Consider the following 14577-nt stretch of genomic DNA (forward strand, 5'->3'; position numbering starts at 1 on the left):
GATGACCCAAGGTGACTAGGCCATGGTACCACCACTTGTGCGCCACCCCATCTAGGTGTAGCGTAGCGAACTTAATCGCCTCCTCTTCCGCCATGGGTCTAAGAGCTAGATAGCTATCCAACTTCTGTATCCAAGCGCGAGCTGAACTGTTATCACTCCCGTCATAGTGTGGAAGTATAACCTTGTTGACAGCTTGATACAAGTCCCCTTGAACTGTTGGTCTTCTTTGCTCATAATGTCTCCCTTGTCCTTTATTCTTCCTTTTGTGATCCATAAAATCATCATAGGACATATCCATCTTGATTTCATCAGAGAGAGAATCATACTCCGCACAGCCAAGTCTCAACTGCTCCACGAATGAAGCATTCTCTTCAGGATCAGGTTGAGTGTTTACGGGCACCAAAAAGGTGGGTTTGAAAGGGCTGGCAGAAATGTGTGTTGTGTTTGAAACAGGCTGAGCAGCATGTCCATCATGCTGGTTGGAGGCACTGTGTTCTCCTCTATGTCTAGGGTTACTTTGTGGAGTTGTGTTCTGGCCCACTTTTCCCATCATGAGAGATACCATATCCATCAGGGCATCCATCTTCCTCTCAAATCTCTTTCCGGGACATATCGATCTCTCTCTTCCCTTTCCACTATCATCTCTGTTGCTGGCAAACCTCTCGTTACCCCCAACTGATTTCTCACCTTCTGCCATATCTGTTTCCTGAGAGGGCTCATTCTGATCTCTCACCTTCTGCCATATCTGTTTCCTGAGAAGACTCCCAATGAGGCCTCAAGACCTCTGAGGCTGTCTAACCTTCTGGAGCCTGATAGGGCTGAAACTGTTTTCCAACTTTCTTGTCTTCCCTTGCTATGTATCTCTTTTCTCTGTCACTCATAGACGGTTTGTTCACAGGATGGCAAGATCTTGGCTCTGATACCATTGAAATATTCTGAGCCAAATTTTTTCGTTTTTTCAATTGCAAGTTACAAACAAAATGCACCCGTTAAGGTTAGCTCTAAACCAAAACGATGCTGAAGCAACTCTAACCAGAATGTACACCAGGATCCCGATGTGGGCAAGGTGTGAGCATTGGTCAGAGGATCTGAAAGAAATGCTGATACAAAGAACTCTAACCAAGAATGTGCCGGCGAGCGACGAGCATGTGGTTAGAGGATCCCTACCAACTAATTAATTGAAATAACTGGACCTCAAGAATGTGCTTTCCAAACTGAGATGGAATGGGAGCTACCATATGACGGAGATACTAAGAATTACAATGCAATTACAGAAAATAAGCGAGAATGTTGAAAGTAACTCAACACCCAGAATGTGCTTTCTGACCCGGAGTGGGAAAGGAGCTACCATAGGGCGGAGATGTAAGATATTACAAAGCAATTATGAAATGTAGAGACGAGCATTACAAAATGATAAAGCAAGATTATGAACTGCTGTCAGTACTACTGCCAACTTACAATATGATAGATAATGCCTTGCTATCAATGTGAATCAAGAGATGAATAGAGCTGCAACAATATATATTGAGTTTCCTTCACTAAGTAATAAAGCTTAAATCAAAACTCTATTATTTAAGCCAACCTGACAATCTGATTTGTGACAGTCCTGTTTTCCGCATGCATGAACAGCAGCCTTGTAACTCACAGATTCACTCACAACTCACTCCAAACTCAACCAAATTCCACCAGACGAAAAGCAATATGATCCTATGAAGATGGCGACCAAGATAGGACACTGAAAGCTGATCAAAAGTCTCTATTTAATTTATGCACGAAAACCAAGACAAGCAAAAAGGTACGGTCCAGCAAGAGGGGCGATTTTACTTTAAAAATCCCATGCTTCTCTAAAAAATCTGAAACTTAAGACAAAGGTGTGCCCTTCCCAGACAAAAGGATCTAAACAATACCTAGAACGATCTTTTGGTATTTTTTGACTTGTGAATGAAAAGACAACCTGCTGTAATGAAAATGCAATTTCCAGAATTTCTCTAATATGCATAAATCTGAACTAGAAAGCCATAAGCTGATTACAATGCACAAATCCCAATAAAAACTCTCAAAACTACACTATCTCACCACTAGTCGCTATCTTTCAAGCGAGAAGCAATGCCAAGCTAGGAGGCATACATTCGTCGAAGCAATCCCAAAGCCAATCTGGCAGCATAACATTCCTGTAGACAAACAGATACGAAAAGAGAACCAAAGGCTTCCTTTTATAATTTTCCGTTGACCTTCTCGAAACCCTAATCTTCCTTTTAGAGCCAAACCCTAATCCTCCAATAGATGGCGTCCCTTTCTTCAAAGCTTCAATTTTGACTTTTTAATTAAATTCATCGCTTAAGTATTGGCGTCCAACTTAAGGCTTTAATTCAACCTTAATAATTATAAAATAATCTCAATGATGAAACCACCCCTTAAAGACCACCTTTTAAAACAACATTAAGTTAAGAGATTAGGCCAAGGGGGGAAATATAACATTAAAATATAATGTTATTTAAGTGAAATGAACTTATCTCTCCGAAACTGCATTCCCAAGGCCAAAATTGAATAAACCAATTGAGGCGACTGAAGAGGAAAGTCAACTATGCCGAGACCAATAAGATCACTGCCAGAAATAGAATTTACTAAAAATAGTAAATTCCAGAAAGTGCTCAGAATGCCAAGAGAAACATATCACTGCGAAGCCCACAAAAAACCCAGAAGGAATCCGCAGTTCAAACACCAATTCACGAGCAACTGCAACCTCCACACAAGAAACCCTAATCAAACCGTCCGAGTAGCCTATGGGTCTCCAGAATAGGCCAACGGTCATCTGAGAAGATCATGCTCGAGAAGGGGACATTACATTCACCCACTCAATTTGATATTTCAAAAGATTGGTACAAAAATCAAATGGGTTGAACAATTCTACATAGAGGACAATGAGATTCAAATGTTTGTGACTAATCATCATATGTCACAAGCCATATTGAAGACCTTCTCGAAGTTGGAGTTGTTGAAAGAGCTTCTCGAAGTTGGAGTTGTTTAAGGTAATTTAAATTTTATTTTTTAATATATTTTTAATTTTTAATTTTTTATTGTTTATATGTGATGTGTACTTTTTTTATAACATGTTAGGTTGCTGAAACATAATTTTCATCTTACACAATCATTTTAAGATGACTTGTGAATGTTTAAGATGCCTTGAGTTCTATGGTCATCAACAACTCGTGGAGTGTATGGAGGTAGTCAAGCACAAAAAGAAGCCCAAAAGTAACAGCATTGATCCTAGATGATGAGTGGTGGGTTTGTGTGGGACATGTTTTGAATTTCATTGAGCCCATCATGAGGATGATTAGGTATGTTGATACTAATTGCTCATGTTTGGGTGAAATTATGATGACATGGACTCCGCGGTGGAGAAAATAAGAGCAATAGTAGAGGCCAACGAACATGACCCAACGGAATCATTTTTCAAAAAATTGTCGAAAAGATTATTGCTGATTGTTGGAACAAGAGGATCACCCCCTTAATTTTTAGCATTTTCTTCGTTGCCAAAGCATTATAGCAAAGAGGTACTTTCTTCACCGAGGAGTGTTGCACCATATTTAGGTGGGAAGGTTGTTGTTGGCTACAAGGCTTCATTTAGAAATATGTATACATATGAGAAATCCGAAGTATTGTTTTGAGTGAGTTTGGCCAAATCACAGTTTCAAAAAATCATGATGTTTTCGCTCTTCTAGGAAAATATGGGAAAAGTGTTGATGAGTAGTTGTGGTATCTACATGGTCAAGGCTCCATTTTCTTGCAGCCTCTTGCAATTAAAATTCTCTCCCAAGTATGTATCTTTTTATTTTTTATTTTTCTCGTTTTTCATTTGATGCTATCATGCTATATATTATATTTTATAAAGATATAATTTTATAATTTATGTTTTAAGTTTTGATTCTTGAATTATAAAAGTAAATTCTAAATGTTGCATGCAAACCCAACGGCTTGCAAGTTCTTTTTCTGAATGGAATTGGAGTACATAATTCTTCATCCACTAGGTCAAGTGCAATCGTTTGAAATATAAAATTAAATACTAAATGTTGCATGCAAACCCAACAGGTTGCAAGTTCTTCTTTGTCTGAGTGGAATTGAAGTGCATACTCCATCCACTAGGTCAAGTGCAATTGTTTGGGTGTGAAAAATGCAGACAATTTGGTCTACATACACTCCAAACTTTGTCCCTTGTCACATAAGAAACCTGAATACAATGAGTGCATGAAAAAGAATTGGGATCTAACCCTCAAGTGTGCTGATTTAGATGCTACAGTTGCAAAGCTTGCTGCAGTCTTTGGGCGAGGGAGCTTCTACACTTGATACAACTAGTTGAAGTGGCAATCAAATTGATTGTAGTTCAAATGAATGAACCAAATGTTGACCTTGATGCTTTTGATGAAGGAGAATATGAATATTAAATATCCACTTTAATTTGAATTTTCATTGTGAAATGACATTTTGAGACTTGAGTATTATCATTTTAAGAAATGCTGTCAAATATCTTAATTTGAAGATAAGTAGCAATATGATAACTACCGAGTAAGTGTGATTTTGGATTAAACTGTGTATTTGTTTTAAAAGGAATACACATGTAAATATAGAAACGCACTTATTCACTATCTACTGCAGAAATACTATGTTTCATTCTATTATAATAATTAGTGATTATTTGACAAATCAGACATCTATATTGTCACTATCTTTGAGTCGCTTACACTGGTTTGATGTGGTCTACATATATTTTCTTTTAAAATTTCAAGCTTTTTGTATGATCATTTTTCTTTTGGGTTTTCATTCAAGCAATGATTAAAGTATTCTTGTCGAAAAAATAAATATTTACAATTTTGAATAATTTGCTTTTCTGAACCTAATTCAATATCTGATACAGCTTTATATGCTGACATGACAAGGCTTCCATCACTATTACCTAGTAGAAGAGATGCAGAACAAACTCAAAATGCACTTAGTATGCTCTCAGACTGTTTTAGGTACTCTTTTTTCCTTTCACGTTTTAAAGCTATTTTTAAATAATTAATCTGAAAACTTCAGAATGGTATTATTCATTTTTTATTAAATGTTAGTAACTCTCTTAAATATCTTTGTAGATATGGGGTTTCAACAACATGTTGCAGAGCGAAAACACTGGTTCAGTACTTTGGGGAGGATCTGATTGCAATGAAATGTGGAATGTATACTGCCTACCAATTGCCTATCTTACAATACATAGGTTTTTTATTTTATTTTAAAATTTCCATAAAAGTTGACATTCATTCTATATTATTGTTTAAGAGCAACCAAAATAGTTCCAGGGAATTAAAGGAAATTGGTTGGGAAATATTAGGTGATTGAAGTAAAAAACAGGGCAGCTTGAATTAAGAAAAAAAGGAATCAAAATTAATGATTTCATGATGTTTGCCAAGATGTTTTTTAGTTAACAAGAGAGTTCATATTATTTTGTAAATACAAGCTAAGAATTTATACAATTTGAAGCTGGTATTAATAGTCTTGAGTGAGCAAAATAATTCTGTGGATTAAAGGCCATTGTTCAGGAAATAATATCTAATAGAACTCTGAAAGGGCAACTCGAACAAGAGTAAACAAAAGGAATTAAGAATTTTATGTGGTTTATCAAGACAATTCTAGTCAGCTAAAGAGGTAATACTAGTTTCTAAATACAAGCTTGATTTATAAATTTATTTTGTCTTTTTGCTTTTGTGTGAAATGTTAATGTAAAAATCTCAAATCACCAAACTTCTTAAAAGTTAAAAGTAATAAATGTTGGATAGAGTTAACTATCAGTTGGGCTCAAATAGTCTTCTAAGGGTAAATCATGTGCAAAATAGGCTCCATCACAAATTCTAGATGTTTCTAGTTGGAGAGAGATATATGAAATAAGAAACAATAATTTCAAAATCTATTTCATGAGCTCATTCTGTTTTTAATGCCTAGAATGGAGGTGGTGAAAAACAAATTTGTTGAGCACTACATTGTATATGGAAGAAACTCGCAAACATGAGGCATTATGGTCCGAAAACATTCTAACTATCATAGTGTCTTATCTCTATAGCTGAGGGTCTTTTATTTCATTCAAAATTACTGTTTTCAGCTTTAAAAAAAAAAAGGGTCTGCTCAATTGTACATGTATTAAGATATATAGTTTTGATCAACCATGTATATTAGCCTTTTTAGGAACTAGATTGTCAACATGCTATAACATATAGCACATTGTGATGGAATTAGATTCTATCATAGTAACATTTTCTTTTTTATTAACACATTATAACTGATATCTGAGTAGAACTATATATCGATACTTTTGCATTTTTGAATTAACTCCTTACATTCACTCTTTTTGTTATTATTATTGCAAAATACTTTTGCACATAGCTTTGGGTTTGAAACATTATTTCTAATAGCGGCGACTATTAGGGTGCAATCTGAAACAAAACTTTGAGTATACAGTTATAAGAAATGATTAAATGCCAAGAAATGCAGAAAAATAAAATAAAATATTGTTGATTTAGATAAAACAATATTCCAACTTTAAAATTCATAACAAATAACTGCCCTAGTTGTACTATTTCCATCAAAATATGACATTGTAAGCTTACCAAGAGCTTGTTTCTCGCAAGTAGACGTGTCATCATCTCAATCATTCCATCGAACTTCCTTTCCATTCTCTCATCCTTTTCTTCCGAGGTAAGTCAGCCTTTTTACATGTGTTCAACTGTTTTTCTGGTATCCCTTTCCCTTAAAGCTTCTGAAAATGTGTCTACTTCAGGTACTTGTGGAATTTGATACTGCTGTCTTCTTTGTTCCCTATTATAATATCTGATATCTCTTTCACTCATCTGACAATTGACTGATCACAGGATGGCAGGATGATAGCTTTGATACCACTGTAATATCCCTTGTCCAATTTGATGTAATTGTTTTGTCGTTTATAACACAAGGAATATTGTCAAATAATTCACATACAGTCGTCAAGCTTGTTGGTCTGAGTTATCAGTCTGATATAACTGCGTGTTATTGACACCAAGGCACAAGAAAGGCTTGCAAACAATTTCTATAATATCTAAACTATAGACTCAATGCATAAATGGCTTATTTTGATCTTTCCAAGGCATATATATGAATTTCAAGTGAAAAATGTGCACCTACAGCCAAGAGACATTTTCACAAACACTTGGCATGCAAACTGCTATCATCATAGACATATCATCAAATAATGGCCTGCAACTTATTTCTCCTTAATTAATTGCAATCTCTGAGTACAATAGAACATGTAGATACCATGACTCTAGGCTTACATTCATGAATCAAAGACAATGATAGTCCTGATATCAAATGACTTCTATAGAAGCAATACTGAAACTAAATTGACATGGAAATCGAATACAAACAATGATAGGACCCTAGTTACATAATCGCCCAATGATGAAGTGGAAGAAGCAAGCAATAGCCACTAAAAGAGACCTCTTCGATGCCAAAAATGTGCTCTTCACAGTACCGCCCCTGTTTTGATGTGTTTTGGATTCTAATAAATTGTCAACAGCTGCCAAGACCCCCTTTCATCACCAAAAACCATCGATACCTCCAGTTTGGGAGTGAGATCGATGCATCAATTGGGCACTATGAGCAAAAATCATGGTATTCCTCAGTCATGGCACATTCTGAAAATAACCAAAATTATAACTCAGAATTTAGTTGATGCTATCAGCTCTTTATGGTAAAATCAGTGAAGTCCTCTAGCATCCAAAATGTCTCCAATGGTTTCTCAAAATCGAACCCCAAGCAAGATGGCCCTTGGCCCCAAATTAAGCACCAATGAGATGAATGAATTATCACCTCCACAATGCAACCCTTCAGTGGATCTTTCACCACCTCAATTATGCTAATCTATGGGAGTTTCCGTTCCCAAAGATGGAATAGTCAATCTACAGAAACCTTAGGCTCCACAAGCTCAATAACACAAGAAGATGTCAAGAAATCGATGTCAAAACAATGAGCCTCATACCCTATTTATTCTTTTTTTGAGAAGGATATGTAAGAACCCAACTTGGCTCTCCTCTGCTGACTATTTCTTTTGAATGCGGTTGATTTGAATTTGTTTTGGTTTTTGAATGTTTATGGATTTTTTTTTTTGTGTTTTTTTGGGTAATAATGAGCAATGATACAATACTGAAATAAACTCCTATGCTTAAAATAATTCTGAAACAATAATATTACTGCTGGAATTAATTTATGAGACTATCAAGGGAATGTTTATTCTGTTCTATGACCAATATGCCTGAAAAACAAATTCATTACAATGTAAGATAAAAACCTGATTTTTGCTCTCCCAGTAGATGAAAATCTGCAAACTGCAAATTTTAATCTTTAAATTTTATTTTTTACTGTTCACGCAGTACTGTAGCAGTCCGTACGGTGGCACTGTTCACGTGACATTGTAGCAGTCCATACGGCGGTACTGTAGCAATCCGTACCGTACTTGTTAATCACCAAAATTTCTTCAATAAATCTGCAATAATTTCTCGTGAATTTATTCTTCAATTCTGCACAATTAGATGCAAATAAGACCTCTGAATGAAGTCTTCCTGAAAACAAATATCACTAAATATTTCATCAGCTCAGATGGTGAACATTGAAGCAACTACGTCCTCCAATGGTGGCTGAAAACCCTAGTCTCCAGAGCAAAACCCTTTCAATTTCACAATGTCAAAATAGCAAAATAGCAATCCCTCTTCTTTCCAAGCTCAACGCTATATATCCTTTTTGCAAATCGTACCCTAATCCTCTTAATTACAATTTTGCTTGTAGATTCATTTAATTTCACTTTGGGTGTCAAAACGATTTTAATCATTAAATGGGCATTTAATTTTAATAGTTCAATAGTCTGGCTCAGATAATTTAATTAAAAACATGGCCCTGTCTAATGATGAGTTGACCCTCAAGTTAAGTGATTATAATATAAAGTCACTTTATAACTTTATTATTAAATCACTTAATAATAAATGCTAAGTTATTCAAACTTGTCTAACTCCATGAATACTTTGAATTTAGCTGTGCCGTTTGAAATTGGAGCTCACCAGTTGACCACCCATATGACCATGATGTCTGCTAAAAATAGTAGGGGTCCATCTCTAACTGCTAAAAATAGCCTGACCAAGCCAAACTCAAAGCAAAACTCATCATAAACAAACTCTAGCAACCCAGAAGTGTACTCTGCTCTGTCCCCGGAAGATCTCCACGCCAAGGTGACCCTCTATCCAATCCTACTAGCCTACGAGGGTCTTTGATAGGTTAATCACAAGCTAGAGTGATGTCTCTAGCTAGAAGGGGACATCACAGGATCGGTCCCTTTTTCTTGAAGATTCTCTTTTAATAAGATAATACTTAATTGCACCTTAAAATAATATTTAATTACACTTTAGATAATATTAAAATATCATTATAATATAAAGTGCAATTGACTTCATATGTGACACCGTACGTGAGAATACATTATCTCACTAAAAAATCATATAAAAATAACATGTGAAGCCACAAGCAATTGCCCAAACGACCCTCTCATCAACTCTTTGGCCTACGAGGGTGAAATAATAGGCCAAACTCCACAAATGTCTGCGAACTAGTGAGAAGGGGACATTACACTTGGGTGAAGTGGTTGCATCTTTGTGACTTGTTACAATTCCACTCACCACATGACTATTTAGATGACACCTTTCAGAGCTTTGTATGGCTATGATGCTCCTAGTTTTTTGGATTTATTGATGAGTGATTGCAGAGTACCGAGTGCTGGGGACTTGTTACAGGAGAACTGGGATATCATGAGAGCTCTTTGTGTGAACATTCAGAAGGCTCAGAATCAACAAAAGCAATATGTTGATCAGAGGAGGGTTGAGCGATCATTTGAGATCGGGGATATAGTGTATTTGATGTTGCAGCCCTATAGACAGTCCTCTCTTAGCAAGAAGGGCTTAGAGAAACTCAAGCCACGCTAGTATGGGCCATTCACAATTATTAGGCGAGTTGGTGAGGTGGCTTATGAGTTAGATTTACCGACAGATAGTAAGGTTCATAATGTGTTCCACGTATCTTGCCTCAAGAAGGCATTGGGACAACATATAGCTCATTCTTCAGACCTATCAACCTTGGATGATGAGGGGAAATTGATATTAGTACCTGAGGCCATCATAGAGACTAGAGAGCGTCATCTTCGGAGGCGAGTCATCAGGGAAATTCTAGTTAAGTGGCGAGATCTTTCGATAGAGGATGCTACTTGGGAGATTGAGAGTATTTTACAACATCCAACATTGAGTTTGCTTGAGAACAAGCAAATTCAGGGAGGGCCGACTGTAATGTCCCCACTCTAGTTAGCATCAGTTGTTGATGGGTTAGCCCATTATTTGGACTCTTCTAGGCTAACATGTTTGGATAGAGAGTCTCAGGGGTAGTTCCACTTCTTCAGTTTAGTCTTGGTTTCAGTTCTAGGCCTTTGCAGTCAGTGTATGTGCTTAGTATAGGGACTTACAATATATAGTAAGTCAATCTTGCAGTAGTGCTATTTTAGTTAGGGCACTTGGACACATGGGGGTTATACAGTGTTGACCCCAGCTTTAGATGGCTTCAGATATTAATACTTTAGTGGCTAAGTTATTTAATTAACTTATATGGATATTATAAAGTCATAAAGTGACTATATAAATTAAAAAGCCACTTAAATATTAAAAGTGACTTTAAAAATCACTTAAATGAAAAAGTTCACCCAAATTCATTTTATAACTATGTAAAGTAATCATAATACATTTAATGTATTCTTATAGGCAATTGGTCGTACTTTCTTGGAATTTTTTCCATTTGGGGTTATAAGGAAAAAAAGCAATTCAACCTCAATTCATTATTGATTATTTGAAATTGCTTGGTTTTGCTCTATGGATTTTTTGAGACAAGGGTTTCAGAGGGTTTACTATTGGAGAACGATAATTCTTCATGGATCTGTGATTTTGAGGCTGTGAAAGATTAGCGGAATTATTGCAACTGAGAGGGCTTCATTCACGAGTCTTATTGTGCTTCATCAGAGGTTATTTTTTTTAGTTATTTGCAGATTTTTCAATAAGGAAAGGGCATTCAGGTTTAGTTGCCCCAATTAGCAGCATCTTTCATTTCAATAAGTAGTTGTACAAGTTCCTGTTGCTGTCCGTACAATTCTTGCTTGGCACGTGGGGTCTAGAAAAGGTACATGTTGTCTAGGGGGCTGAAATGCCTTCCTATTTTGCAATCTGGTTGCACCATTCCCAACACCTAGCATATTCAGGTGGTTTCATCTCATTTCTGGCTTGGAGAAATTGTATTCAGGACTTGTACGCCTATTTTGGTCAGTTTCCCAGTCTTGACTGGCAAACTCTAGAATTCTATATTTAAAATAAGCTGAGGACCTACGGGTATGCAATTAGCATTAGATTTATTCGTAGCAGTTTCTTGATTCATAATATAGTTACAATTGCTTTTAGTTTTGCATCTATTTAGTTTTATGTGCAATTCTTGTCTGGCAATTTTTTGTTATTTTTATTTGAAAATTATCCAAAACTTTTGAAAAACACAAAAACAAATCAGCAATAGCATTTCAGGAAAGTTAGAACCTGCAGGGTTCTTACAACAAGACTCAATTCGTCATGAAGACTATACTTTAGGCCATTCATATAATGGACTATCTTCTCCACATGTTCCTCACTATGCCCTGATCTGATTACCAACTTGTAAAATTCCTCTGTATAGTCCTTTATAGACAGATCTTCAAATTTTGTAACCTCTTAAAGAGATTGGTCTGATAATCAGCAGGAAGGAACTTAGCTCTCAATTTAGCCACCATTCGGTCCCATGAGTGAATTCTCTCCTTATTCTTTTTTCTTCTCTTAGTTTGGACAAAGTCCTACCACATTGCTGCGTGGCCCTTCAATCTGGTACAAGCAAACTTTACCCTTCTATCTTCTTCTACACCCTCATACTCAAAATAGTTGTCTAAATCATTTATCCAATCAATCAAGTCTTTTCCATTAAGACTTCCTCAGTAGGTAGGAACTTCTATTTTAGGCTTCGAACCTACATTGATGACTGTCTCTCCTCAAAAGTTTCCTTCTCTCCTTGCCCTTCTCTATTACCCTCTTGGTCTTGTTCTTCCTCCTTTGTCTCATCACCACTTACATCCAAATCAGAGCTCCCTCTTCTTTGTGCCCTTTCCAAGGCATCCATCCTCTCCATCAATTGCTACAATAACCCATCATCATTACCTCTCCTGTCTCTTCCATGGGCTCCACCTCTACCCATTCTTCTTGGAGGCGTATTGTTCACACTCTCTAATCCCTAAAATTTGCAGGCTTTGATACCAAAATGATGGCAAGCCTCACTGGCCACTTAACCAAATTCACCTTTCAAACACAATTCAATCAACCCTTCTTATTGTAGACAAATGGTTTGAACAAAAAAAACAAAGAATAGATTTACTTTAACCAAAATTAAGAGCAATCAAATACTCTGCAATTTCATACACATTCAGAGATAGGAAGAATTTCAAATCCAAAACTCCACTATTGATTTGTGACAAGAAATTGAACCATTGTCCACTGTTACGTCTTTATCATTTTCAGAGATTTCTCAATTGATACATAGGCAGCATTCAACAATCGTCTTTAACAGTCAATTGAAATTTCAAGGCATTCATTCCTTCGACCAATGTCTCCTTTGCACATAGCTTCCGTGGTTACACATTCATCGTCCAACCTTTCCTCCAACTATCGGCCTCCTTCATATAGTATGCCAACCGCTTGGGTTTCCAACTATCAACCGATTATGTCCCTTCATTTCCTCCTTGGAACGTTCGATTGCCATCCCAAAACAACTGCCTAATTGTCGATGCAAACCAAACCGACAAGTAACATTGTCGTGTTTGGAGAGAATAACAACCAACACAGTTAAATCCTCCTTTCAAAATATATTCTTGTCACTCGGGCGACAGGAGACAGGAAGTTTCTTTGTTTTGCTGTTTTCCAAGGCGACACTAGAGACTTGAGATATGCTACAACCTAAAATAAAGAACACCAACTCCAAACAAGAAAACAAAAACCAACCAAAAACCAAAATTTCAACAATAGAAATAAAACTAGAAATTGCAAGAGCAGGATGCCCCTGCATCAATGGCTCACTGGTAGCTTGGATTACTGTCACCAAACCTAAAATAGAGGGAGTTCTCAAATTATAAATCTTAAATAATTCAATTAGGGGATGACATTGTGAGTGATTTGGAGATTGTTGTTGTGTTCTTTAGGACACCTCGAACGTAGAATAAAATACCAAGGTATTCTATCCCCTCTTGAACAAAGAAACCTCATATGCTATACAACGTAGTCAAATGAGATGACTCCAAGGTTTACAATACAAACAATGTGACTTAATGCTCGGGATAGACTCAGTGATATGATGTGATTTTGCTGAAATCACAAGGGGACTTATGTTTATGAACACTTGGGACGTGGAAACTAAGTTAATCTTGAAAGAAATAAAGGACAAAAGGGTAAGGGTTTAGAAAGCATATACTAATCCTAAGAATGTAGGAAATGGTTGTTGAATCGGTGACACCAAACCAAGCTTTTCTTCACCATGTGGGAACAACTACACAAAGATGTTGCAATCTCCTAGGGACACACGAATGATTTTCATATCACCTATGCACACCAACATCATGAACAATAAGCATATAGCAATTGAAGTTAAGCTTTTGAATAAGTTCAGTCCAACCACACCTTGCAATTTGTAATCAACAAACTCTAAGTGGTATGGACATAGGTTTGCCATTCATCAACAATAAAATCTTCCATGTAGAACACAGGATTACTACTAAGAGGGGGGGTGGGGGAGAGGTGTGAATTAGTAGTAAATGAATCTTAAAACCATTTATCCAATTAAATCCTTTTTTAAAATTGCTTTTAAACTAAAACAAAAACAATAATGCAAAGCAATCACACATGGAACAACTGCACAAGATTTGACATGGAAACCCAAGATGGGAAAAACCATGGTGAGTAATGCTGCTAGGATCTACTATCTAAATCCAGTCTCACAGTTAAAATCAATTACAATCTTTAAGGGCACCAACCCTAAGGAGCCACCAAATCCCTATCTTAAGAGCACCAACTCTTTCAACACCCTAACTCTACAATTTGATTGCCAACTCATCAATTCAGAATACAAAATCTTCAAGCATCAACTCATTCAAAATCACAGTTCCATGAAACAGAATATCGCACCAATCCTTAACATGTAACAGTTACAACTCACACCTTGTTACGACTTTTATATTTTCTTCTTGCAACACAACATTAGAATATCCAAACAGACCAAACTGAGAATTAACAATTAATCCAAATCTGAATATAAGCCGATGGTTTCTGCTTGAATGATAATGAATGATTCTGATTTGAATATTTACAAACTTCTGATAACTGACATGAATCTGCAATAAAATCTCTACAAACCAAATACAAACTGTATATGTAT

General features: G+C 36.3%; 1 protein-coding gene across 3 annotated transcripts in view; it reads left to right on the forward strand.

Annotated features, from left to right (window-relative positions):
• The window catches only part of LOC131066729 (ATP-dependent DNA helicase Q-like SIM), a 287762-nt gene that overhangs the window by 120273 nt on the left and 152912 nt on the right, over positions 1-14577 (forward strand). For 2 of the 3 annotated variants that reach the window (XM_058001560.2, XM_058001562.2), the window contains 2 exons: positions 4913-5012; positions 5130-5213. In XM_058001560.2, coding sequence (XP_057857543.2) covers positions 4913-5012; positions 5130-5213 — 184 coding nt within the window. Of the gene's footprint in view, positions 1-4912; positions 5013-5129; positions 5252-14577 lie in introns of all 3 variants that reach the window. The other variant, XR_009358846.1, reaches the window with a different exon arrangement.

The sequence above is a fragment of the Cryptomeria japonica genome, chromosome 9 (genome assembly GCF_030272615.1).
Source record: "Cryptomeria japonica chromosome 9, Sugi_1.0, whole genome shotgun sequence".
In the NCBI taxonomy this organism is placed as follows: domain Eukaryota; kingdom Viridiplantae; phylum Streptophyta; class Pinopsida; order Cupressales; family Cupressaceae; genus Cryptomeria; species Cryptomeria japonica.